The sequence below is a fragment of the Toxotes jaculatrix genome, chromosome 22 (genome assembly GCF_017976425.1).
Source record: "Toxotes jaculatrix isolate fToxJac2 chromosome 22, fToxJac2.pri, whole genome shotgun sequence".
NCBI lineage: Eukaryota > Metazoa > Chordata > Actinopteri > Toxotidae > Toxotes > Toxotes jaculatrix.
Window position 1 is genome coordinate 15217999 of NC_054415.1, and position 27322 is coordinate 15245320.

The 27322-nt window shown below is 44.2% G+C and overlaps 3 protein-coding genes across 5 annotated transcripts in view; 2 read left to right on the forward strand and 1 right to left on the reverse strand.

Moving 5' to 3' along the window:
- The window catches only part of arhgef39 (Rho guanine nucleotide exchange factor (GEF) 39), a 38976-nt gene extending 32131 nt beyond the window's left edge, over window positions 1–6845 (forward strand). Inside the window, exons 9-12 of one of the 2 annotated variants that reach the window (XM_041030261.1) lie at window positions 2955–3043; window positions 4846–4990; window positions 5177–5274; window positions 5688–6845. In XM_041030261.1, the coding sequence (XP_040886195.1) occupies window positions 2955–3043; window positions 4846–4990; window positions 5177–5274; window positions 5688–5727 (372 nt within the window). In that variant the 3' untranslated portion in view covers window positions 5728–6845. The remainder of the gene's footprint in view (window positions 1–2954; window positions 3044–4845; window positions 4991–5176; window positions 5275–5687) is intronic. The other variant, XM_041030262.1, reaches the window with a different exon arrangement.
- A 3464-nt stretch (window positions 6846–10309) lies between these two features.
- Window positions 10310–13456, reverse strand: rergla (RERG/RAS-like a). Its single transcript, XM_041030339.1, has 5 exons — window positions 13265–13456; window positions 13088–13144; window positions 12162–12235; window positions 11574–11722; window positions 10310–11446 (listed from the first exon to the last, which is right to left on the reverse strand). Exons 1-5 carry the CDS (start codon window positions 13314–13316, stop codon window positions 11161–11163), a joined length of 618 nt encoding a protein of 205 aa, XP_040886273.1. The 5' UTR covers window positions 13317–13456; the 3' UTR covers window positions 10310–11160.
- A 4206-nt stretch (window positions 13457–17662) lies between these two features.
- il17ra1a (interleukin 17 receptor A1a) lies at window positions 17663–23046 on the forward strand. 2 transcript variants are annotated; one of them, XM_041029804.1, is made up of 11 exons: window positions 17663–17841; window positions 18315–18339; window positions 18663–18809; window positions 18986–19107; window positions 19209–19335; window positions 19733–19780; window positions 19875–20032; window positions 20412–20486; window positions 20589–20670; window positions 20798–20914; window positions 21007–23046. In XM_041029804.1, the coding sequence occupies exons 1-11, from the start codon at window positions 17734–17736 to the stop codon at window positions 22476–22478; spliced, it is 2481 nt and encodes an 826-aa protein (XP_040885738.1). In that variant the 5' UTR covers window positions 17663–17733; the 3' UTR covers window positions 22479–23046. The 2 variants fall into 2 exon arrangements, with proteins under 2 accessions (XP_040885738.1, XP_040885739.1); XM_041029805.1 differs by having other exon boundaries at window positions 20589–20658.
- The last annotated feature ends 4276 nt before the right edge of the window (window positions 23047–27322 follow it).

Below are 27322 nucleotides of genomic sequence, written 5' to 3' on the forward strand. Positions count from 1 at the left end.
GAGACATCTGTTCATTGATTTGAGTATACACATGAGTGAGTCCTTAGCAGAGGCATTATTTAATTTCCACTTTTGATGTATGTTGCTTTGATTTGTCTTACTTATGGCCTTGATGGTTTCTGTTGTATAATCTGCCAAACAGAGTGTTTTTCCAGCCTCGCTGAATGATACGTCATTTAGTTCCGCTTGTCAGAGGAGACCCCCGTTACCTCGTCGCCTCTTCTTCTCCCCTTAATCCCTTCAAAACCCTTGTTGAAGCAGCCCCAAAAAAAGTTTGAACTTTTAATGTGTCTTTCCTCTCAGTCTGATCTGTCTTCCAGGTCTCAGTACAGCTGCCGGCTGACAAATTGTGTCTAAATGATGCAGCCGCTGTCATGAAACATTCAAAGGAACGAGTTGCGCGTCATTGAGCAAGTAACCAAAGCGTTTATGCAGCAAGTGTTTAGTGCCCATGCTGCATGGTATCAATATTCATTTCAGCTGACGCGCTCTTGCACAGAGAGCTCTTTATGTTGGCTTTCTAATGGGCTTCCCTGTGATGTACAGCAGCTATGTAGAGGTCTGATTATTCTGCTCCCTGCTCACACTGCCTGTCCGTCCAACATGTTGGCAGCACACACAAGACTGTTGAGCTGAGACAGTTAGATTAACCAATTAACAGTTATTTTATTAGTAATTAATCTGTCTCTTTTTTTTTTTTTGCAATTAATAATCAGTTATTTAGCCAGTTTCCCTCCCTACTCAGACATTGTGATTCACTACCATTCAGTAGTGTCTAGAGGATTTTCTAGATGTGTGGTGTGTGAGTGAAATAGAGAATTGATGTATTTATGTGAGGATATATATTGGGTGGGGGGTAAATTCAGGTAAACCTGGTTCAGTGCCAGCAGGTGGAAGTGTAAGACCACCGAGTGTCCAGCGCGTGGCCCAATGAAGTACTGTCTATGACCAGGGCCCATGTGACTTCACTTTTGAAGGCAGTGTGAATTAAAAGCATCCTTCAAGTGACTAATGAAAAGGCTGCTGATGGGGAGATTAGTCAGGGCTGCATTATTTGCAATGCGTGTGTGTGTGTGTGTTAAGAAGTGGGGAGTGTAGTGACGGCTGCCAGCTGCAACAGAATCTCTCAGTTGCTGGATCAGATTAGGCTGCAGATCCATCTCTTCCGGGGCCCTCCAGTAAATACATCTTCCTCAAGCCTGTCGCCGCTCTCCGCCAGCACATTATCTAATGGCAGAAATGGCATTTCATTAGCCTCTTATCCCACCGAGGCCCAGATGCATACTCAATAGCATTACATGTAATTTCTCATAAGGACACATTATTGATCCTGGGCCCCTACCTAAGCTCAAAGAAAAGGGCTGTCAGCACTCCAGGGCCCTCGTCATCCAGGGCCATGAAGAATTAAAGCCAAATTAAATTTGACAGCTGTAAATGCCATGGCAATCTATATGCAAAGTTTTGGGGGGTGAGGAAAAAAAAAAAACTCTTTTATTAAAATTCCTATTTTTTTGTTTGTTTTTTTTTTTTTTCCTGTCTTCCCTGGTTGCCCATTTTTGTAGAGACCTGGCTTTTAGTCATGGCTCGGCCCCGTTTTCCTTTTTATTTTCTGCCTTCTCTCCTTTTGTCTGTCTCGACCCTCCTTATCCCCCCCCCCCCTCTCTCTCTCTCTCTCTCCCTCTCTCTGTCTGCAGTCTTCCTCCCGCTAATATTCCCTCGCTACTTGAATATTTTCCCACATCCCTGACAGATTCTCTTTGATGTATAAATAATCAAGCTAAATTATGTGCAGCGATGAGGCTCCATGCTCTGCCGTTCTTATTATACAAAGTAATTTCTACCTAAGAGGGTCAGATTTCCTGACAAATCCCTAATTACTGCATTCCAATAGAAGTGGAATGTATTTGCGCATAAATCAACCGCCGTCCCCCCAAGTAGCGGGTGCCTAATATCATGCGCCACTCCATTCGGCCCCTACTCGCTGAACTCTGTAATTAGATAATACTTTTGATGATGGTACATTTGAAATCTTAATCTATTTAATGTATAATGGGAGGCACTCCCCCCCGCCCCCCTGTGTAAAAAGAAAAAAAAAAAAAAAAACATCATTATGTTTGATGAGCTATAGGCTGCTCTGTTCCAGCATAAAGTTCTGTCCAAATACACACGGAAATGATCAATATGTCACCGCTCAACAAGCTGTGCTTCCCGTGTAGAGGCTGCGGCCGCAGGTAAATGTGAAAGGCCATTTAATATGTTGAAGGGCTAATTTTGATCCTCTGTAATAGCTTTTCCCAGTGTAATTATGCTGCTCTAAAAGCCCCCTTTTTATTTGGGCCCAGACATCTCCCATTGGTTTGTTTGACGAGTCTGGTTTTAGCAACGTGAGTGAGAGAGTTGATAATTACTGTTGACTCAAAGGGAAGTGGACCCTGTCACTCTAGGAGCCCGCGAGAGACTCTGAGAGCACATTTTCTGTCCAGGCGCCTGTAGTTTCTCACGAAATGTGACCTGATTGCAACAGATTCTTGTTCTTTACCTGCTTTACCTCCATCTTCTTTACCTGCAGAGTTCTGAGTTCTGAGGGCGATGAATGCCTGTGACGAGCAGCAGTAGGTTTTGCTGTGCGACGAGCTGACGGAGGGAAGGGGGTTTTTTTTGCTTAATTTGGCCTACCCTCTGCTGTTTTTGTGGTGTTACTGCAGCTTTAGCATTGCTACAGAGAGACCTCAGATGAGGAGGCTACAGAAATCCAACCTAAAGCTGATAAAATGACAGTGTTTATGGCTCCTGTCCTTCTTGAAAAAGCTTTTGGGCGTTAGTCTCGCTGAAATGAACGAGGAACGCCGTCGTTTGAGCTCCGCGGCTGATGCCCCCCTGACAGTACCCCTCACACACACCCATTCTGCCAACACACATCCTAACTGCTCTCCTCAACTCCCTCTTCCATCCAGTTAACCTTCCCCAAAGCCAAACTCCTGCTGATGTCCAGCAACCAGGAGGATCTGAATGACTGGTACCAAAGTCTGAGCTCAGCTATCAGGTATGTAGCTGCTGCACAAACACACACACACTTGTCTCCTTGCATTATATTATTGCTGACTTATGAATCTTAAACATGGTGTATATACATTGTTTGTACTTTCGGATATTAGGATAATATCTGAAAAACATGTAGCTCAGATTCATGCCGTGAGTGGAGAGTGTATTGATAGCCTCGCCTCTCACAAGGTATAGAATGACTCTTAATAAAACTTTCACACACACTGATATTGTACCTCAGGCCTGTCTGTCTCTGTGCATTGATCAGCCAGACCTCAGTAACTCCACTCCCAGCCTGCCTGCCCCCCCCCCCCCCCGGCTCCCCTGAGGAGGGGCCCGAGTCAGCCCTGCTATGTGGAGGGGGCCAGCTATGCTGAGGGCCCACCCCGACGTGCCCAGCCAGGCTTATTAGTTTATCACTTTGTCAGAGAGGAGAGAGAGGAGGCTGTCAAAGAGCTCAAGACAACACAGCAGATGTGGGGATGGGGGTACAGGCGAGGCTGCAGGCTGATGGCTCTAAACTGCAGGGAGTGTAATTAGCGGTGGTGGAGGGCCGAGGAGGGGACAGCCTGGGAGGACCAGGGGTCAGCAGCACTCACACCACTGGGGAGAAGTGCAAGGCTGAAGGGTGTGTGTGTGTGTGTGTGTATGTGTATGTCTATGTCTACACATAGCTGAATTATTGATTTAACAAAGACTACACACTATCTGCTCTGACATCTCTGAATCTATTGGATGTTGCTCTCAGTGATTATCAAACATTTATTATTTTCTCTGCTTAAGCCATATTAGATTGGTAGGTGATGAAAACACTAACAGCGCTGGTATTGTTTCAGTGTTTTCACCGTATCAAAATACACACACCTTCATATTACTACCTGCTATTTATTGATTTATTTGTGATCAAAGAAGTTTTTACTCTTTAACTCTTGATGGTATGAAGAGCGTTTCCTTCTGTTAAACAAATACTGTATTCATACCTACACACAGACACGCAAACAGCTCCTAGCCGAGGGACTTAATTAGCGTGTAGATCAATGCTTGGTGACACTAAGTGAATGATGAGGCAGGCTAAGGCCTGACCACCAGGGATGCAGAGAAGGCTAAAGACAGTTTAACTCTTCCTCACTCGTCGTGTGCAGAAGGTGGGAGACGGTCCTCAGGCTGACCTCATCGGGTAGATTTATAACAATGCAGCTGGACAGCAGTTTTCCTCATTCTTATTTATGAACTCTGAGTGCAGCTGAGTGGCGATAGGAAGTCACGGTATTTGTGGGTAATGATACAGTCATTGATGAGCATGACTTTTTGAACTCAGACACTAATGAATGGCAGCGAATCACAGTCTCTGAGCAGGCGGGTTTAATTCATGACGCTCGACATTAGTTTATATGTCACTTTGCTATATTGGGATATATATTGTTACTGGAAAATGTTCTTTATAATATGGTGATATTAATTTTAACCAAGGTCACAGTGTCATACTAAGTATACAGTGTGTAGATTAGTGTTTAACTGGCTTAAATTTGGAGACTCTCACACCCGTGTCACTGCAAGTTGCACACAGTATCGCGTCTTCGTCCTCTTGAGATGTGAGCGTGTCTTTGTGTAGTTTATTTTAGTCCGCTTTAATTTTGTGTTTGTGTGTTTTTCGTTCCTCGTTAACTTTAACGTTGTGAATCAAGATAGACAGAACATTATTTTTGAACATTATTCTTCAAAAGAAGCACGAACTGTGTACTACATGTCATTAAAGCGTACGAACCTGATTAGCTGCTAGTGGAGTCTGTGCTGCTTTTACAGGAAGCTGCAGTCGAAACAGACAGTTGTCCATCAAAGAAACGAGTTGAGCCAGAGACCTCTCCACTCGGCTGACAGCCACAACGCACCGAGCAGCAGCAACAACAACAACAACAACAACAACAACCCTGGCAGGAAGAGAAACATGGTGAGTCGCACACACAGTGATCTGGATGCAAGGTTATGATTTATTTTCAAACTATAATTGTTGCTTATTTGGTCGTTGATATTTTACTCTGTGCAGTAAAAATAATGAGGAGTTTTACTCATCATAGAAGCAGGCTTCACTCTGATTGTCCATCACAGTGAGAAGTGTCTCTGCCCGTCTCCTCAGGTGAGCACTGAGACCAGCGAGCATGTTCAGAAGCCTCCACATGAGTGGGAGGGCAGCGCCCCCAAAAGGATGAAGCCGTCTGACACTCCAGAGCCAAGGTGGGATCATTTTTAGTTGTTTCACTGGTCTTGAGTCCGTGGTCTGTCAGCCTTAATGTCTCCTTCCATAAATGTGTTTTTCTTATTGTTATTTCACCTGGATGTCAGAGCTTCACCGCGCAGAGTAACGTGCGGTGGCTTCAGAAAATACTCGCACTTTATTGACTTAGAGACATTTTTTAAAATGATTTAAAAGTGAAATCACGTATTCAGACCCTTTGCTGTGGAAATTCACATTGTGGTCAGGTGCATCTCTTTGCTTTAATTGTCCTTGATGTGTCCAGAACAGAGACCGTGAATGAGACTTTCTGACAGCATCAGAAATTCAGAGTGATGGCTGCTGCCTGCCTTACAGTAAATGTGGTTTGTTTTCTGATGGATTATGATTTCAAGCCTTTTATTTGTGTGTCCAGCAGTGCAGAGGCCTCCACATCTGGCTGTGTTATCCTCTAACGGGCTTCTTGTTCTTCAGACTCTGTGAAGGGAAATGAGTCTGAGATGACAGTTGGATCCCACCTGGTCTGTCTGAGAGTTTCATTTCAGACCGACCTCTGTGTTTCACTCCGTTTCTCCAAACATGACACACACACGCTACTGTGCTTCTTTCTTTATGTCTTCACTGTGCTTTTTAATGTGAGCTTGGGAGAGATTCAGCTCGTTGCTAACAGCAGCTTCAGCTTCTGCTCATCCTGTGCAATATAAACTACACTGATGTGCTGCTTTAAAGACCACGTGTTGGAGGAATGTTTAACTGTGAGCAGTACGTCGACTGCTGCTTGTCCCCAGCAAAGATTCATCTACTTATAATGTTGCAACAGAGCAAAAATATCAAACATTATGAAATAATGTTATAATCATATGAATAAACAGTAAAATATAGAAAACAACACAAATCTTAACCTCAACTGATTATTATGAAATGTTATTACATCAAATAAGGATGATAAAGTAACATTACACATCGATGAGGTTGTTGTTAATCAGGTTAAATGATTTCACAGTTTATTGTTTCCTAAATCCATTTGACTGGATTTATTCATATGATTATTTGTTTGCTAATGTCTTATTAGTTTATTTAACAGTGACGGTTATAGCCTCCGTTATTATGATGAGGAATGTATTTTTATTCAGGCTAATGTATATGGATGCTTCACTCCAGCCAAAGTCCATCCTATAAACTCACACTATTGATTATAACAGCAGAACCAGGCCGCAGTGTGTTTTAGAGATGACAGCCTGCGTTTATATGGAATTCTGTGAATCCAGGCAAGTAAACCTGGTTAACAGGAGTTTACTAATTACCCATCACATCCTTTATCCTTTAATTATATCCTTTAAATCTGTCCTTTAATTATATCATTTGATCATATCCTTATATAATAGTTCATATATTTTACTAACACTATTGTGCATTTTTAAGCTGAGTGTGTATTTTACAGATTATTTTGAATAACCTGTTTTTACGCCTTGTTTATTTTTTGGGGGGGGGGCTCAGATGCTATCTAAAGCTGGTTACAAATCATAAATGGCCTTGGACATGATGGTAATTTCCCAATAAAACTCTAAAAGAAGTCGCTGTGTATTTGTTTTACCGAACATCCACTAGGTGGATACCGATCTTTGGAAATCCATCCTTGAAAATCAAGTGATGGATCCAGAAGAGTATCAGCCCTGGGTGACAGCAGAAAGACCAGGAGCTGGGGTTTTTAATCACAGGTTCACAAATCTAAAGGCGTTTGATATTAAACTGTGTCTTTAACAGGATGTGGACTCTGATGTGGATTATTAGCCCTCCTCCTGTAGCAGGCCAGTGTAATGCTGATGGAGATATTTTAAATATTCAACACTTCTATATGTGGACTGCAGAGCAGAGAGAGTGATTAGGTTTCTATTTTAGAAGTCAGATGATTGGTGGTCACTTCCTCGGCACAGTCCGCGTTTTCTGGACGGACTGCCGCCAGATCTCCATCACTGCCTGATTTCAAACTGCAGTAACGCTTTATGGACACTAGATGGAGGCAAAGACAACTCTTTCACCCCTGTGACACCCTAGGAACTACAGTGTATAGAGCCCGCTGCCTGGAGTTTCACCAACATGCACCCTGATATTCTCTGCTAATGCTTCTAATTTTCAGGTGGTGCTATGTTTAATAGATCTTTGAGTATCTGAAGCCATGTGTAATAGACGGTGATTATTTTTTCTGTACTGTCCCTTTTATCATAAGGAGAAAAAAAATTGAGACAAGCTGCTTGGGGGGGACACCTCGCTGTCCAGATGGAGAAGTGGTGATGAGGGAGCAGAAAACAGCTGGATGCTGGATTTTAGAAGGTTAGTGCAGAGTTGGAGGACACTGGGTGATTACTGCAGAAGCCTCTCCATGGAAAGGTTTAAGGACAGTATGCAGGACGTATGACTGTGAAACCACTCTTGCATCTCTTTCTTCACTTCTCTTTCAGCTGAGAGAAAACACAGAAAGCTGGAGATAACTGTCCACATACTTTAGTCCACTTTTAGTCTGTCTGTTTTTCCAAATAATGCAGATTCTAAATGTTGCAAAGTACAATGATATTTAAAACACTAGTGTGGGTCCACAGTGTTTTCCTGCTTCAACATGACAAATACACTCGACATCATTACAATTTCTTCCGTCATTCTCACACACACCCCTGTAACACTCTCAAAAACACCCCCCTCCCCCATTTTCACTCCCCCTCTCCCCCTCTCAGACAATCAGCTCTGCCTGTGACGCGTTTCTCTCTGTGTTAATACAGTCAGATATATTCACTGTCACTGCGTCACGTTTAGCCCGTGACCCTTGCAGAGACACCAGATATGGCTGGAATACCTTCCTCTGTCTACACCCTGTTCAGCATTTAGCATCATTGACTGACTCACAGCATTCAGTTACATCTACCCACTGTTGTTATGTATGTATCTTAGAGCACCTGTACCTGTTGACTTATATTTATGTTGTACTTTCTATTCCTCTGCCCATGATTTGTCATTGATATGACGACACTCACCATTATTTTGTGATAGATAGATAGATAGATAGCATTTTCTCATAATTATGATCTGGTTCATCTCTTGTTTGATAGTTAAACTTTAGGAGCGTTTATTGAAGCGGAGTCATCCGTGGAAGCTGAAGGCAGAAGTTGTTGTATAATCTTCTGTAGCGCACATTCTCCTCCATCTGTGTGATTCAAAATCTGAACCAAAATATGAATCACTGCCTTTTTCAAAGTGCCAAAAATAAAAAAAAATAAAAATCTATGTTTAGAGACCGCGCTGTTATAACAGCCAACTACTTCCTGCCTCGACATCCCACCTCTATTGGCTCACAGTGGATGTTCCAGCTCGTGGAACTTTGCATGTTTTTGTCCAGTGTTTGGACAGTGTCTTTGTCCTGGTCCTCTGCAGCCAGCGAGGATGTGTTTGCTGCAGCACCTGTAGCGGTGCCTTCAGTCCACATCGCTGCTTTGCCGATCAGGGGATACATCTCCTTCTGTTGTGAGAAGCTAGTGTGAAGGTGGTGTATTGACTCTCTTCATTTGAGAGGCCGCTTAAAGTGCTTAGAGGTGTTTTTCACTGAGCTGTCCGTCAGGCTGATCTTCGGGGGAAATGTGAGAGAGAAAGTTTGAGGGATTTCTAATGGTTGGAACGGATTAGAAGCCACCATGCGCTGCACCGTTTTGAAATCCACTGTCATAACACGGGAGGGATCAGGCTTGGAGGCTGTCAGCTATAGGAGGGACCCACCCGTCCTCAACAAGCCCTAACCAGAGCCATGTGTGTTTTTTAGCCGCCCCCCCCCTCTGACCCCGTGCTGGATCCGGTCTGGATTTTCGATACGCTCTGCAATGTAAAGACCCCCTTCCTTGCCTGCACCGTAGTCGAATGTCAGAGGAAAATTGTAAGAGCGGACAGAAGCATTTGATTTTTAGCGTGTTATGTAATGCCAGGGTGGATAATGTAGATAAGCTTTGAGAAGCTGTCTTGGTTACTACAATAGATTTAGTGGGGTGGAAACACCCGCTCGTGTTCCAGCATGAAACCACAGCCTGGGAGAAGACAATCGAAAACATGACGTCAGCTCTGTGTGACTCCAGACTCCAGGCATGATATGAAGCCAAGGTTATCAGGTTTTGTTTTTTTTCCTGATAACATGGTAAAATATGCTAACGTGAGTAGTTACTGAGATTTCTAGAGAACAAGACTGGGGAATAGTATGTTCATGAATCACTGGGTAATTATTAGCTCATAAGTATCTATAAAACATGACCCAACAAGTTCCTTTATCTTTTCCTTTCCTCCCAAGATGCAGCGGGGGCTTGTCAGAGATGCAGACTAACAGAAGCATGGGTCATTTTCTTATATTTTATCGATAACAAATAGTCGTCGTATCCCTGCTGCACGTTCTCACTTTGATTCCTCTGTGTTTCGGGCTCCTCGGAGCTGGGAGAAGTGTGTGATGAACACACATCACTGAGGGGGGCCCCCTTCGTGCCCTGGAGCTTGTTCCAGGAAGCAGGTTTACTGAATTATCTGGTTAACTTTGATGAATAAAGCCCAGATCACAATCAAATCTGGAGCCTGAACTGAACTGACCTGCAGGTTTTCCTCAGTCAGGCCTGACACCCTACCTACTGCATATTTGCTTACTCAGCTTGTTTAATTACCAGATTTTTTTAAGATACAAAGCAAACTGATGACATTACAGAGCTGGAATGTGAAACTGGAATTTAGAAAGTGACTTCGGTTTATATGATAGATAAGAACTCACAGGGAGAATTTGGTGGAGAACGTCGCTCTAACCTGCTGAGACCAAGGAGAGTTTCAGGTGAAACTGCTGGGGTCGTGGTCACCTTGCACAGGGGAGTCAGAGGGCTGATATCAAAACACTGATGATTTAATAACTGTGATCTGCTCTTCCCCTCCCCCTCGTTCAGATCAAAGTACGATTAACAGCCAAGGGTCCAGAGGAAAGGACTTTTAATGAAAGCAAACGGTTACCACAGTAATCACCAAGTCTTTTCCTGTCTTTAAAGTCAAGCCACTGACTCGAGCACCGGCAGCATCGGCCATCGACAAACAGCACACCCATCGAAAGGCGACGTCATTCGTGCTAATTTAAAGACCGTTCTGCTGAAGTTCCACCAAGTTTGCTACAAGAGCAGAAAATAAACTGGAACCTGGTTTAGATCCAAGTCGTTGCTGCTAAAGTAAGAGCTCTCACTCTGGTCCCCGTAAGATTGTGCGGCGTTTGCGTCTTGAGTCCTTTGCGTCCACGAGAAACAACATTTTGTCGTAGTTGATCTCTGTACATTTCAGTTTGTTAAAAAACGTCTTAGTCCTGTTTTTCTTAACCTCTGAGTCGACTAGAACAGCACGTTCTGTACAAGTTATTTCCATTCTACATAAAATGCAGTGATATAATTGTATACATGTGTTTCCTCCTTTAGTCTTTGCATTTATCTCAGAGTTAAAAAGACACAGTGACAGTACACACTGAAAAGGCTGATCCCATATCAGATTACATAGCTGAAGTCATGCAGCGTGGCGTAGACTTCATTTGTTTTTCTCGGATTAAAATGTCACCAGCTTTTTATCTTAAAAGTTGGCAGCTTTGGCTGAAATGATTCAGGACATGTCCCGTCTGAAAGACGTCCAATGATTTTAAAGAGCTAAAGCATGAGCTGGAGGCAGGAAGCAGGCTCAGAGAGTATTGTACTACCGTATAACATCTGTCTACACACGTATATATATGTCAGTTCAATGCTAATCAACAGCAACACAGAACAGAATCATAGATACAAAGCTGAGCTAGAGGCTCCGAGGCCATTGGTCCAGCCCTGATTGACAGCCGTCCTTGCATCCGTAACACGTCACACCGATTTCCTCCTCTTGCCGAAGACGTTGTTGATGAGCTTGGCCATGGACTTGGAGCCGCTGGGGCGTCTCCTGCGATCCTTGGCTTTGCTGCTCAGGCTGGCGCTCTGCACCACCTTGGAGAATATGAGCGCCACCTCCTGGTAGTGCTCCGCCACCGACAGCTCGTAGAACTGGCAGCGAAACTCGGCGGCCAGGCGCTGACCCTCTTCGCGCTGCACCTCCCTCATGTGGCACAGGTCCTGCTTGTTGCCCACCAAGAATATGAGCGAGTCGGCGTCCCTGGAGGTGGAACACAGAGCCCGGGGCCACGCAATCTGAGCATCACTCTCAGTTTGTAGACTAAAATAAACTTGTTTTCATTAGTTCTGTTTACATATGATTATATTTCAGTGATCTTGGCCCATACCTTTTGGCAGATCCCAGGCGCAGCTCTCTGATTAGATGCACTAAGGCCTTGGCAGTGAGGAAGGAGGAGCGGTCGCTGATGTCGTAGACTAGAATGAAACCGTCGGCCCAGTGGATCTGCTCGTTTAAAGCAGACTTACCCTCACAAGCCTAAAAACACAGACATTTACACAGGAGACATAACCGCAGTCAAAGTGAATGAAGGGATGGAATACATGTTTTTTTAAAAAAAATAAGGTTCATGAGAGGTTTAGAGTTTGTGGTTGTGAGGTGATGCTGGAATGGCCTGGATGCCCTTGAGCTCTAACTCAGATTAATGGACCTGAGACTGGACTGGGCTGCAGACAAGTGGTTCAGCTGAGGACAGCCACATTGGCTTGTGACTGGCTCTGCAAACTAAGATGGATGACGCTCACTGAGCCCTGTTTTAATCACACACGCACAACAAGTGCAGAGTGTGGGGGCCATCTCCGAGTTCCCCAGTTACTTTGGTTCATCTATAGGACCGTGCTAAAGGTTTAGGAACAGTCTGGGATGGCATGAAAGAGACAGAAGACACTGGGACAGACGAAACTCAAAGTAAACTCACCTGAGAGCATGGGTCATAGAGTTCAAGGTTAATCTGCCTCCCATCCACAGACAGGCGCCTCCTGTATATGTGTTCTGTGGAAGATGGAGGGAAAAAAATCACACTGAGACTCGACACACAAGCGTTTTTAGGCATGCAAGTTAGTTACACAAGTTTACTGGACACAGTTTAAACACATTATATTTGGAATCATCCATCCAAGGCCAGCAGGGGGAAAAGGCAGGTCACGAGGCAGCTGCTTCTCAGCAGTGACCTGGTCAGAAAACCTAAACAGCGACGCGCTTGGAAGCCAACAAGCTGCGATGAAACTAGATTATCCCGAGGAAAACAATGGCACATTGAGCCGCTATCTAAGACTAATGTGAGTCATTCTCCATGCAGGTCAGGTGTCCTCACAGGGACAGCGCCGCCCCAGGGGACCAGATAGTGGCGAACAATCCTCAAACACAAACGCTAAATGAAATATTTAGGCTTTGATTTCAAAATTTACACTTGCAGAAAATCAAACAGGAAGTATTTGATTAAAAAAAAAAAAAAAAGTAAGTAAACAGTATTAGAACTGATCAGGCAGCAGTGTATTCGCAGAACTGGAAACTATTTTTTTAGGAGCATAAAAGTTTTGAAATTCAATACTTAATAATATAATAATATTAAAACTCATCATGCATAGTTACATTTGCATATGAGTTGCACTACTAGTTGCACGTGGAGAAATATTGCTCTGCATTAGAATGTATGGGAAAATAAAAGACATACAAGTGTGGTCTGATATGAACTGTTTAATAATGGCGTTATAATGGAAAGTGTTTTTAATAGAAGTCAGGATGTAACAGTGAAAAGTGAGATTTCCTGTCACTGCGTCTACTGCTGCCTGTAAACACGAGTTTATTTATTTGTTAAAAGTTGTTAAAAATAAACAGATTTACCTGAAGAAGACGCGTACTCGCCAATAAAGCGCCTGGTGAGGAAACGGACGATGAGAGCTGCACACAAACAAACAAATAAGCAAAAACAAACAAGTCAGATTCATCCAAAAAAAAAACAAAAAAAAAACAGCTTGTTTTACCAACGATGTCCATCTCCATGCTCCACTGGTCACCCACCTGATTTCCCAACACCGTCGCTGCCCAGCACGGCAATCTTGATCTCATTCATGTTCTCAGGTAGAAGCAAAGCTGCTCTCTGCTGCAGAAGTATCCCTCAAATGTCATGCTGTGAGGAACCGAGGGAGGGAGGGAGGGAGGGAGACGGAGAGGATCCGGAGTCTGCGTCCACGGAGGTGATGAAGCAGCCTGGAGAAGCCGGCGCGGCTCTGCGTCTGCACGCCGATGGGCGGCCCTTCAGGAGTGGGGAGGCGGCGATCACGGAGGAGGCTCGTATCCGTCATTTCCTCTTTTAAATTTCTTTATTCCACCTTTTTTTTTTCTTGGTATAAACAAGCCAAGAGCAGCAAAAGACCCAGGATGAGTTTATTTCTTTATGTTATAATCTAAGTTAATTAAATCACCCTAAGCAAACCAAAGTTTCTCCTGTGAAATAACAGGTGTTAAATTCCCATTATTTCTCATGAAGTGGGTCCAGGGTGTGATGAAGTGTATCTGGATGAAATAAATGCCTGAGTGTCTGAGGCCCTCATCCCCTTTCCGGCTTTCTTCTTCTTACATAACCCGCTGATAAAGCTCCATGTTTCCATTAGCTGTAAACACGCCGGATGACCAGAATCCACTGGATTCCTCTGGAAGGTGCAGAGGATTCAGTTCCCTCTGCAGCACCTGAGGCGCAGCCTCCCTCAGGGAGTCGAATCCATTCAGAGGAGCCTCTGCTGAAGCCTCATCTGTGTTTTCTCCAAAACTTTGACTGCTTTAAAACATTTATATTAATAGACTCTTTTAATTGTTATTTAACTGCTCAGGATAGTCTGTAACAGTGACCGTGGGTGGGAGGATGAAGGATTCTCGCCGCCGTGTACACCGACTGTCCTCCATCTTATCACCGAAATGTAAATCAACTGCATCCTGACATAAATAATCTGAGCTTCAAACCGGCTGAAACAGACACGAGATGCTCTGTTTGGCAGGTCGTCCTCTGTCATAGGAATGTTGCTCTGTTCAGTGTAAGACAGACAGAGACACGTCTCTGTCCAGAGGGGGACCATTTAAGGGGCAACATCCCGCCTAAGACTTCCTCTGCGCTTTGTCTGCTTTTCAAAATAAGTTTATGGCAGGTTCTGAAACATGCTCTTCTTCATGTGGGCAGAGATATGAATCTATATCTGTCTGCTGAGGCCCTGCAGTTTGACCCTTCTCTCTCACCGTATAAATTATCACAACAGAAATGTTTCCTCTGGAGGCGGGTGATGTGTTATTTTAACACTGGCCTCCTCCACTTTGTGCTGGAGCCGTTGTTTTTACTGGCACTCAGTGGCGTTTCATTCGGTAGGTAAAGCTGAACTCTTTTCGTCGGTGAGCGTGCGAAGGGTTTTAGAGGAAGCTGCAGTTATGTAATGAGGACACGAAAACCAAAATCAGCTCTGTACCTGTAGCAGAATGACCAATGGATGCTCTTTTTCTCCCTCCTGATGTGTAAGCATGTGTGTGAGAGTGTGTGTAATCACCCATCCTGCAGGTCTTGATGAATGTGGGGCAGAAGAACCACATGTGCACAGGAACGTTAGCTCTGGTTTTAGAGACTTTCGAGCCTGATCTGGTGGGTTTTTTAAGCTAACAGGCCTTTAATGGACTTTTAAACACTGGTGCAATGGACTGACTGTCTCTGAGGAGCCAATGTTGTAGCACTTTGCTCTGGGTCAGGGGTGATTTCCTGCAAAACCAGGGTCTATCTTGCGGTTGCAGTTCTCTGAAAACAAGGAAACTGAACAAAAACAATATACTTTTATTTGTTCCTCTGCTTAATCAACCTCTCTGTGTTATAAAACCAGTCCAATCCAGAGTCCAGTGTCCATGGATACTTGAGCCCAAGCCTGAACTCAGACCTGCCTTCAGGGCTGGTGTGGTGGTCCCTCACCTGGTCACTCACAGGACTCCTTTTTAACGCTGCACATCACTTTGAGACACTGTGCTCATTACTACTGTGTAACAGCAGTGAACCCCCCCCCCCCCCCCCCCCCCCGCCGGTTGGTACTGAGTGCCACTTGAAAAATACAGTGATCCATTAAGGGAAAATGTCAGACCACTATTTTCGTCCACCACGCTCCAGAGCCGTGCTTTTCATGTGTGGAAACAGTGAGCTCTTTGCTCATTCAGCTGTAGGGGGAGGTTGTTATAAATAGGACGCAATTATCTTCCTTTTAGTTGATAGATAATGGAAAATAAATAGGTGAGATCAGAGCCAGAGACAGATGAGTGCGAAACAGATGGAAGGCGTCCAGTAAATTATCTCAGGGAGTGAACTCCTCTGTGTTTTCTCCCCACGCAGGACGCCAGTGTCCTGTATTCTCTTCTGGAGACAGGACTCAGGGATGGCATGAATTGGATTGATCTTTTTTTTTCTTTTTTGTTTTTGATAGAAGAAAATTATGACCAAAAAAAAAAAAAAAAGATGTGGGTCGGCTCTGATGGATGGCAGACGAACTTCACTGCTATTAAGGGGGGGAAAGTTATGGCCGCCCTGCAGATATGTCACAGATAGACAGTTTTAAAACAGTAGTCACAGATGTGAGTGAGTGTAAATAATGATGGGAAGGATAACTCGTCTTTTTTTAGAACCGTGGTGGGAAATACAGGAAAGGAGAGGATGGATGTCCCTGACTTGAATCAAACCAGGGACATTATCAGTGGTATATACAGTAGTATATGCATGTCTATATGTATGCTGTGTTCCTGTTAGCTGGCTCTACACAGCTGCACCTCTCTGATCTGAAATCTAACCCTAATACCCCAAGATACAAGACTGTAACTGGATTAGAACCAGGGAACAAAGACATAAATGTTTTGATCCCATCTGGACACAGATGTATGGTGGTAGCATGGGGACGCTTCATCATCCAGCATTTCCAGTTCACAGTCATCTCACTGACCTGTGCGGTAGGAATCCTGTCAGGCGGTTCAGGTCTTACGGCACCACCACATGTCGTCCGCATGGCTTAATCTCCGCCTGAACGGCTGAAACCTCAGCGCACGCACCTGGATTCACTGAGGGTAGCCCCCATCAAACACAGCAGCAGGCACAGAGTCCTCATGTGATATCAGCTACCAGCTTTCTGCGTTCTGCTGCAGCAGGACAGTGATCCATGACTGTTACTCAGCCTTCACTCACTGTCTGGCTTTGTTTCTGACCACAGCTGCCATGGGACAGTGCCATCTCTGCAGGCTGGGCGTGGGGGGGGGGGGGGGGGTGGACTTTAAACCATCAGGGAAGGACAGGCTAAGGTGTGAGGGACTTTTTCTCTGATTTAGAGATGGTTGGGTTAATGAGGCTGACAAATTTACAACATTATTTACACGGTTTCACCCATCGATCTGTAATTTCTGATAACATTGGACTCACCTGTGACAGTTTGGGTCACAGGTGAGGCTACAGATCAGCAAAACTTTAAAGGTGTTACAACCAAGATAACTGACTTTAAGGTACAGGCCTTTGTCGTGCCACACAAGACATCTAAAGCTTGTCTCTTTATCTGGGGGATGCTGGGTAATATGACAGCTCCAGTTTCTCCAAAGCTGCTGCAGTTGAATGTTTTAGTGCCATCTGGTGGTGAATATGTAGGTGCTGTTGAAATCCAACATGTCCCTCTTCCTCCTTCTCTGCTCAGTAGGTGTAACACGTCTCTCTGAGCTGACATTTGACCTTGTTTTGTTTTTTTTTTTCTTTGCGTGGGCTGTGCAGATCATAACTACAGCTCATACATGACACTGTCATTCCTGTGAGAGGAAACAGACCAAGCTGAAATGTGTCACTTTGAAGTTGAGTATGTAAAAAGCCCACACAACAAGGAAGAAGCCTGAATTAGTTTTCATGGTGCATTCAATGTCTGTAGGAAAAAAGAAAATTTGGAACAGAGCTGAAGTTCTTGTTAGAAACTACTCTTCACTGCAGGGAATCTGTGTCCATGTTATTCATGCAATATATTGCCCAGGCACTCACTCTGAGCAGCTTCACCCTGTGCTGGCCTTTGTTTGGTCTCAGGCGTGCAGACGTGCATGTAAAGAGTGATGGAGGTTGGCTGGAACAGAGAGGAAAATTTACCTCACCCCACCATTCTGTTGAAACAATGAACAAAGGAATCACTTCAGTCATTTTATAGCAAATCACTCCGTTATCAGCCTAATCTTAGGTCTGTGTGAGGTAATGTCCAATAAGTGTCCGATAAAAGAGAACGGTTGTCCGTATTCCCACGCGACCTGAAGGCAGCCTGAGGTGACTTACTGTAAACAGAGCAGGTTATTTCCATACGGACCAGGAAGTTTTTCATTAATCAGCAGCGGCAGCGTCGGTCACGCTCTCACGCGGAGCTTTCACCTGTTTAAAGAAAGAAATCTTTTTCCTTTTTTTTTTTTTTTTTTAATGTCAAATCCCAAACGCTGGGATTGATGGTGTGACAGTCTTCATCGCGATGGCTCTTCGAGGAGTTGTGCTGCCGCCGCTGCTGCTGCCGTTGTGTGTGTCCCTGGCGTCCGCGGTGTCGGTTTTAACGTGGCCTCCCCTCAACTGCTCTCGACAGGTAAACTGGCCACATGATATCAGAAATCCCTCAGAGGACTTTCAACCTAATGAGACATGTTTTTTTGTTTATTTTTTTCAAGTTAGATCACAGGATTGGGTTTGTAGAGAGATGTAACGACATATTTCTAATATAAATAAGTTAAAGAAGTTCTCAAATTAAACAGCATACTTCCTTGTTCTAATGTCACCGTCAGAAACATACTGGCTTTGCTGACTGTGATTTATTGTAGGGTAGCCCAACACAACTTGCGAACAATGATGCTTTAAAACGGCTTTAATATCATTTTCTGTGGTATAATAACTGGAAAAATATGCCATAGTGATTTGATAGTGTACACACACACACACACACAGTGGTGGTGATAGGACTAAAACAAGGCTAGGCCTTTCTGGTGAGCCACACAAAACTTTTTGTTTGTTTGTTTTGTATATCATTTTCTGATTTTTCTCTATTTTTCTGTCCTGCCACAGGATTTGGAGTGTACAGTCTCTAAAAGTGAGTAAATGCTGCTCTTCTTAATTCTTGTTGCTGTGATTTATGTTTTGTTTTTTGTTTTTTTTTCCTGGATGTTGAGTTAAGCTGAACATTGTGTAAGCTCATGTTACTCACATTACAGTTTGTGTACAAAAAAAAACGTTCCCTGTGTTTAAATGAAGCTGAGAACTAAACCTTCTGTATTTAAAGGAGAAGAAATTAAATTTACATATAAATGAATAACAGTAAAAACGTGTACAAGCGTATGTGTGGGGAAAAAGTCTGATGTGATGTCAGGTTTCCCAGCTGTCTGACATTCCGAGTGTGTGTGTGTGTGTGTGCAGGTAATTGTATGGATAAGGACTGGGCGAAAGTCAACGAGTACACTCCCAGCAGTCCAGAGGACCTGCAGGTGTCTGTGGAGACCAGGCGGGACGAGAGTGGACTCCCGCATCCTGTTCTGTACGCAAAGTGGAAGATTAAGGACAACGGTGAGTCTCAGCTGTGGCATCATCATCCTGGATATGTGATATTGATATATTATTAAAGACAGACATTATTTTTGTTTATTTTTTTCTCCTTGCTGCATCTTGATATTTCCATGATGACTTAAAAAACTTGAGTTAGGGGAGTAGTCACCTCTCGTCTCTGCTGTGTGTCTCCTCAGGCAGCATCCGTTACCTGAAGGCCACTGAGCTCCATGTCCTGGTCATATCCACCAATCAGAACCTGTGTGTTCGGTATTCTTTCCAAAGCAAACTCCAGATGAGGAGTCCGTCCGGGGAGAAGGTGGGTGGCAGCAGATTATCCATTGTCATAGCAACCGTGTTGGTTGTGCTAACAGTGGAATTTCCTCTTTCTGTTTTTTTTTGTTGTTGTTCTTGTTGCAGTGGGCGTTCTCAGCTAACATGGTGGTGTTGGACCCTGGTCAGATGTACCGGGTCTCCGTATTCAACATCCCGAAACCCGAGCTGGGCCACAGCAGCTACGACGTCAGCGCCACTGTGGCTGTTCCTGGTGAGTCTGTGTCAGAACCGGCAATTTGTTTTTGTTGCTGCTGCTGCTGCTGCTGTTGTTGTTGTGTCAATCTCTGTTGATCTGTGACTCAGTGACACATCCTATTAAACATGATAACTCAAGAACGTCTTACTTAGACCACAGGTTCTGTGTATGCAGATGATCTGGTTAGACTTTGCTGACGTTCGCATATTAATGTGTTAAACCAGATTCTGATGCTTATCCTGACCTGGTGGAAAAAAATACTGAATCCACATTACACACACTTACTATGTTTTATAAGCAAATGTAGAATAGAAGGCAGCATATATATGAAATACAGTCGTTTTCTGCTCCCCTTTCAGTCCTCTTTTGACTCGACTTTGATGATGAAACTCTCTGATTCTGATTTCCTCAGATTGTCGAGATTCCGTCATGCGGATGACCCAGTTCTGCATAGAGAGAGGTGAGTCTCTGACGTTCTCAAGTCCAGCAAGAGCGAGTAAATCTCGTCAAACCACGTTCTAACTAAACCCGCCGTCTCTTTGCTGGGGCCGTAGGAAGCCTGTGGCGGCCTAACATCAGCGTGGCTCAGATCCCCGCGGGGGTCATGGGAAGACCTGCGCTGGCTGTCAGCTTCAGTCCTGACAGACTGTGTGAGGAGTACTGGGTTATTGCTCGCTGCTCGGCTTCCCAACAAATGCACCGTACGTACAAGGTAAGGCCCGCACGATGGCGGACGCTCTCAGCTGCAGTAGGCTGCCTCTACACAGAAGACGAATGCGGTTTCCTTTTCAGTGGTTTGACCCAGAATACCACTGTAGCTGCTCATTACGACATCCTGCGTTTTGTACCTCAACCTAGTTTTTTACCCCAGTTTTTTTTTTTTTTTAACTTCTCAGAGCAGCAAACTGTTTCCTGCAGAGTTTTTCTGCTGCTCATTATCTTTACAAACCACTTCAGTGTATATACTAAGATACATTTTAAGGCTTCTCGTGTATCAAATCATACACAAATACCAGAATTATACTCCAGAAACATATAAAGCCCTTAAAAATAAACCTGTTCACATGACAAAACTCTTTTTTTTTTCCCAGGCCAATCAGACGACTCTGAACGTAACGTTCAGCCTTGATAAATGGCCGAGATCCTGCTGCCAGTTTGACGTTGAGGTAAATCTTTTCTTATCTCTTCTGCTAAGTGATGTAAGTGTATCACTACACTGTTTGGTTTTTTTTGTTGTTTTTTTAACATGATTTAATTCTTCACTACAGATCAAACCTATTTTCCCACAATGTGAGCAGGACTGTGCCCGTCAAAGAACAACGAGGGATATTTGTCCTGGTAGGGTGACAGGTATAGAACATCAGTATCACGGTGGAGTGCAGTGTTCCTTAGCCTCACAGTATGATCAAGTTGGTCAAGAAGTGTCATTGACTAGTCTCTCCTGACTAATCAATGAACTGTGTTCTGTTTCTCACAGTGAATCCAACAAACAAGCCCGATTTGCCTTTGTACACATTTACACTACTGCCTCTGGGAGCAGTGTCTATATGTGTGCTGATAGCAGGCACTGTGTGTGTCCTATGCAGGAAGCGAGGTTAGTCATAAAGACACTGCCTTTTCAGTTCTCTCTCTACATTGAGCTCTAACTTCAAAACTCATCTTAACTGTGCTCTCGTGCCCTTTCAGGCAAAGCCGTTGCTGCAACTCCTTTGGGGAATCAGAAACCGCAAGAGCAGCAGCTTAAACAGCCTCCCAAAGTGTTGGTCATCTATTCCCAAGACCACCGCCTCTACAGGGACATAGTGCTGAAGCTCTGCGCCTTCCTCCAGGTCAAATGCGGCACCAAGGTCTTGGTAGATTTGCTAGACTCCACCTCGGTTGGCATGGTGGGTCGCCTCCGCTGGCTTGAGTGGCAGCGGCAACAGCTGAAGAATCCGTCGGACAAGATTCTGGTGCTGTGCTCGCCGGGCGTTCAGGCGAAGTGGAGGGCCTTGTGCGGTCAAGGCCAGGTGACGCTGAAGGAGGACCTTCTGTCCCCCACAGATGACATGCTCACCCCCTTTCTCCACCTTTTCCTACCAGACATGCACCAGGCAGGCATGATGGGCAAGTACATGGTGGCTTACTTCGATGACATCTGCAGCGAACAGGACGTACCGTCAGTTTTCGACATCGCCGTCAAATACAAGCTGATGAAGCACTTTGAAGAGCTGTTCTTCCGCATCGTAGACATGGAGAAGTATCAGCCAGGTCAGGTCAACCACATCAAGGGCATTGGTGGGGACGAATACTTCAACTGTCCCTCAGGCAGAGACCTGAAGAATGCCATCGAAACCTTCCAGGCCTACCAGTTGGACAATCCTGATTGGTTTGAGAAGGAGTGTGTGGACAGTGAGGAGGAGGTCACAACCGAGGCCAACCTGCTCATCAACCAGCTGCAGATCCCTCCGGTCCTACAATGTACTCCTCTAATCAGAGATGGCCCTCCTGTCTACATCCATGACGTTGAAATCCATGACAACGGTGACAGTGTCCACGTCCTTACACCTGAACTGAACCTACAGAACCCACTGTCGTCCGTGGTCGAACTTACACCGGTGGTAAACCCTGAGAGCAAACACCAGTACCCATCAAGCCTGAATGAAGTGTTGACAGACCACCTGTGTCCTCACAGCCCCAGTCCACAGTCTGTCTACATAGTTGAGCCTGTTTTGAACAAGCCGCCATCACCAAGACCAAACTGGCTCTCCCTTGAGGAAGAACCACTGGATCAAATTCCCACTGAGGATGACGAAGAGGATTCACTACTGCCCAAAAGCCAACTCTCCGCTCATTTGCACCCGGGAAGCTCGGCCCCACAGAGCTTCCTCGACTCAAACCCTCCAGAGTCCTCATCATGTTCAAACACGCCGAGTGAATATTTCCCTCCAGCTGAAATCTGCCGCTCCCTGCCTGTGGAGGTGGAGGACCATGAGGTTCATGAGATCAGGGGGAAAAGTGATCTAAACAGCGGATCAGATCAAGGCTACATCTCCAAAATTTCCTCCCAGCATGACCCACCTTCCAAAGAGAACCCGCTGATGGCTCTGGCAAGGCTCCAGGAGGAGCTGTTTCAGCAGAATCTCAGATACGCTGACACAGGTCCTGAAGGGAACTGATGCTCACAGTCCAAAGTCCACCACCGAGCATAAAGTACCAAACTTCCACTGACTTTAACCAGCTTTACCTGTGTCACCACCACATGTGCCTAAATGTAGGAGGTACGCTGTATGATGAACTGAGCAGTGCCAGTCCAATGCAGAGGTATTTCTGTGGCCAGTAAAGTCTGGGGCTTATATGTTACACATTGAACGTTTATTTACAACTTTCTGAATAGTCCATACGTTATCGATATATTAACAGTATCAACATGATCATGCCTATAGACACAGGGACGAAATGTACCTATAGACATTACTGGACCTGGATTTGGCCTGATTTGGTGTACGATCAAGAGATGTTGGTCCTCTTGATCGTAATCATTTGGGGGAAATAATTTGAGGTGATTCTCTGTATTACCAGGAATGAGGATGTAAACACAAACCAAGTTTTTTTTTTTTCCCTAATGGTTAACTTTTCCAGGACAGAGACGGTCTTTGTTAAACATTGAATCTAACAGCACTTATTTTTCTTTCAGGGTCAATCATTCTCCAAGAACGCACGATAAATAAAGACTACAGTACTTTCCTTTCAGATTTATTTCAGGTTTCAACCACATAATACTCTTTGACTTACATCTACAGTACATAGATTGGATTATATCAGTACAGATATACACCACATGACTTCATAGTACAGTCCTTATGTGTAAACAACAGCAATGTTCTTTCCCTGTAAACAAGTTGGAAGAAAAAGGAAAAACCCACACGAGATAGGTGAGTGTTCAAATGGTACACATTGTGTTTTTCACTGCACGTAGCCCGATTTAAAAAAAAAAAAAAAAATTTTTGATTTGAGTCTGTGTAGCATGATGATCCTTTGAATACCCATGGTCCATGAAAGCCTTTGGTAGTATCAGTGTAGTTATGCACTGTGCTTATTCATGCAGGTTAAAGGCCAAATATACTTCAGTTTAAAGTGTAATAGAAATGAATGGTCCAGCTTGTATTGTGTGCAAATGCAAAGAAAGATTTAGGTTTAGGAGATTACTGGCACGAGGAAATTATACAAAATAGTAGAATATATATAACATTTTTAATACTTTGGCAAAATATGATAAGCAAGAAACAAACAGAAGCCATTCTGCTCTCAGTGCAATATGAGAAACGAAGCCAAGAGAACCACAGAAGCGGTCGGCGTGTCGTAGTGTTTTGTACAGCAGCAGCTCTGTGATCTGAAATCCTCCACCGGGAGGTCAGACGCCAGGGTCGGCTCCAACGGTCAGCACCCTGACGAGAGTTCGGGCTCGGCTTTGACTTGAATAATGGTTTGACAAAAGTGCATCTTGATGGAGCAAAGTCCATTCTCTGTGAGAGGTGGTTGAAAGCTCTGGAAAAAAAGCCAAGATGCCCTTGAAATGATTTTTTGTCAAACTGTTTCATTATTATCAGTTTTATTGTTCTAAATGCCTGCAGCTGAAGGTTGAAAGTCACTGAAGGATGCATCAAGGCAGACACGATAAGAGACACAACAGTGACACCTGCTGACGCTTTGACCTGTACTGTGGTGACTGACAGCTGCAGGTCAAGGAGTTTCCAGGGGGAGGGGGCGGGCTTTATTTGTCAATATAATTCAGTCTAACTAACTGACAATGGGCAGTGTTTGGCCCAACCAGCGTCTGCGGTTTGGCTCTAGCCACAGCCCTTATCGAAAGCAACTCAGCTGAGTCAGCATTAAAGGATGCAGTGATCTTGTTTTGACAGCACCAATTCTATCAAGTCAAAAATGAATTCATAATGAGAAACTTACTGAAACTTATTACCCCCCCCCCCTCCTCCTGGTCAGAGTCCTGGCCCCTCAGCAGTCGCCCTCCGCTGCTCACAAGGCACAAGTCACGTTAACCTCTGACCTCTGCGAGCACTGATCGCCCACAGAGAAAGCAAACAAAGCCGCTGAAATTGCACAGATACCCTCAGCCGTGATTTAAGTTCACCTCGATGAGTTCATTCATAACTCAGAAATAATAGGCACTAAAATCAGTTTGAACCCCTCTGACTCATATTGCACAATGTCTGGACCTGTACATGACTAGAAGCTTACAAAAGAGCTGATCGGCGACCACGCCATGACACACCTACTGTTCGAACAAAGCTATAGCATCCGTCTAGTAAAATCTGCAGCTGTCCCACTGAGGGGGGGTCAGTTGTTCCAAACAGCACCAGGATGCAGATCTGTCTCCCATTTTGACTCAGCAGTATGTAAAGGTTTACATAAGCTCTGAAAAAAAAGGTGGATTTTCAACACAACCTGTTGGAAACACCATGTGTGTCACTCTTAAGACGTGGATCATTTTAAAGGAACTTTCTGACTGACCTTTTTTTTTTTTTTTTCAGGTTGGATTATTTGACTGTCTCATCGAAAGAAAGATGAAAAGGTTGGTATTGGTGTCATCTCTGTCCACTGACTGTTGGCTGTGTCCACACACTCTGGAAACCCATAAAGTTTCTCTTTTTTTGGGTGCTATAACAATGGGAATAATGGGACAAGTTTTTTTTGTTTTTTGTTTTTTTGTCACTTTCAATCAATTGTCCTCCCCATTTTGTTTGCATTGCTGGTCAATCCCATGTCGCCTGCTACTATCCCACAATGCTTTGAGAGGCACTTACATCCCATAGAATACACAAAGGGGCACTGCATTCAGTGGGTCTTTATCTGATCGCTTTTTCACTTTAAAAAAAAACAAAAGGGGTGATTGAACCAAAAAATTAGCTAAAAGAAATGACTTCCTGTAGATAAATGGGATTCCATAAAGCACAGGGGCGTTGAAAATTACCCTTTTTCAGAGTCTGCTGAGCTTTTTTCTTTTTTTTTTTTTTTTGTCTATTTGACCTTTTAGCAAAGAAGAACTACTGTAGGCCAATGAATGAATGGAGGGTTACAGTTTGTTGTTGTTTTTTTTTTGGGAGAAAGTCAAAGCTGGGCCCTTTCAGCGACCTAGAGAACTACGGCTTTTGAAGTAACAGATGGCAGAGGGAACAGTACCCAGCGATCTTTTAAGACTCCTGATCCAAAAAAAAAAAAAAAAGCGACAGGAGTAGTAAAACAGTAGCAGAGCCAGCAGTACCAGCAGAAACTCCTGTAGGTCAGGGGTCCAGTTAAAAGGGCTGTAGAAAACCTTGGTTGTCATGGCACTATTGGATCTTTATGCATGGCATTAACTTACACACACACGTGTCTACTTCTACTCTCCAGGTTACCAGACACAGCATGTTAGAACCGGCACACAAAAACCAGCAGACAACACCGTCATCGATAGAAAACACTAATGTACACACGGGTGGAGCAGAGCCCAGGTGAGGATTCTTCAAATTGCACTTTACGTTCCAACACTGACACACAGTCCACACACACTGTCTCTCTGTGTTCTGTTCAAGTGCAAGTGGCGAAACTCTCCGAACGAAACACGCACACACACACACACGACTCAGCGAGGTCCAGTGCACCACAGTTCAGTTTGTTGTCCCCGTTTTGTTGTAAGCTATTGCAGGTGGTTGGGTTTGACTGTAGCACCTGTAGACTGGTCTGAACGAGAAAAAGAAAAAGGAGTACTGTAAGGCTGGTACAGATGATGCGTTCCAGACAGGTCCAAAAATTGGAAAAACCCATTCTCTTAATTCCGAGTCCAAACCTCAGATGGTTCAGTCAGTTTGCTGTAAACAGAATCAAACTGCTTTGAAAAGGCTTTAGCCAAAAATAATCAAATCTATAGATTTATTTTTTTTTAAGTTGCATCACATAATGTTAACTCCACCATAACTCCAGTGTGGCTATACTGGTTAAACACTGGTCAGCAGCTGGTCATGGTTGGATTACCAAGCAGTTGGTAATTACATTACAGAGTTGTTTGGTAACATGCACCACTAAGACCTTAAGGTAGCTCCTGCATGTTTATCCCTTTATTATAGATGGGCCCAGTGTTTACATAGGGCTGGAACTACTTTCCCAGTAAGGACCCAAAAGCTTAAGTTCCCCTCTTGGCTCCGTATCAGGTTAATTGGGCCCCTGCAGCTGGTACTTGGCAGCACTTTAAATACAGCTGATGGTCTGTGCCCAGGCATAAATATGATGTGTGTAAGATAACTTATCATAGAAACACATATTAGTAAAGCAGAGCTGACAGGCTGTTTACATGATGCTGTTATTTCATATTAGACTGAAAAACAAAAACAAAAAGAGAATAGAGGCTTTTTGAGTTTTTAGCCCAAACAGGTAAGGTTTTTTTTAAAAAAAACCTTACATAACTGAACACATATATAACTGAATTGCACTAACAGTTGTATATTTAATCTCTGAGATTTCTGCCTTTGTGCCCAATACAAAGGAGGTGGATGGAATTCGGTTGGTGCTCGAACACATTTTAAAAGCTTTAAAGCAAAAAATCTCTGTCCACAAAAGATGTCCCCTGTCCCCTCTGATCGATCTAAAGAACTCACAGAGACAGTTTTTCACAGGGGTTCACAGGGACATATAGCTCACCTCCATCGAACCCTTATTGGGGCCCCCACGGTCCCTTTACAAGACCTGTCTTTTGGATTGGTCCTCTGTCTTACATGGTGCATATCCTTAAATAAATGAGTGTTAAATCAACTTCAAACTGGGTTACACAGGGGGCTCAAAAAGGGGGCCCGCGGCTCACTCTTTGCCTCTTCGGGGCCCTTAGTTAATCCAGCCCCTGCCACTATATTGAGCACTGGAGCAATGCAGGCAAAAAAAAATCTCAACTCACCTTGAGAGGTAACTGAGAAAATCAATACTTCTGCAGTTTGGTTAAGTTTAGTCTGTTTGTATAATTAGGTTTAGTTTT

What these genes read in the sequence shown, in the direction of transcription:
- rergla (XM_041030339.1), bottom strand. Translation starts at nt 13,316, where the DNA reads ATGAATGAGATCAAGATTGCCGTGCTGGGCAGCGACGGTGTTGGGAAA. An exon ending in CGACGGTGTTGGGAAATCAG is followed by an intron (nt 13,145 to 13,264) that starts GTGGGTGACCAG and finishes GTTTGTGTGCAG; the next exon opens with CTCTCATCGTCCGTTTCCTC. An exon ending in CGAGTACGCGTCTTCTTCAG is followed by an intron (nt 12,236 to 13,087) that starts GTAAATCTGTTT and finishes CATCTTCCACAG; the next exon opens with AACACATATACAGGAGGCGC.
- il17ra1a (XM_041029804.1), top strand. Translation starts at nt 17,734, where the DNA reads ATGGCTCTTCGAGGAGTTGTGCTGCCGCCGCTGCTGCTGCCGTTGTGT. An exon ending in CGCCACTGTGGCTGTTCCTG is followed by an intron (nt 19,336 to 19,732) that starts GTGAGTCTGTGT and finishes TGATTTCCTCAG; the next exon opens with ATTGTCGAGATTCCGTCATG. An exon ending in CCAGTTCTGCATAGAGAGAG is followed by an intron (nt 19,781 to 19,874) that starts GTGAGTCTCTGA and finishes CTGGGGCCGTAG; the next exon opens with GAAGCCTGTGGCGGCCTAAC.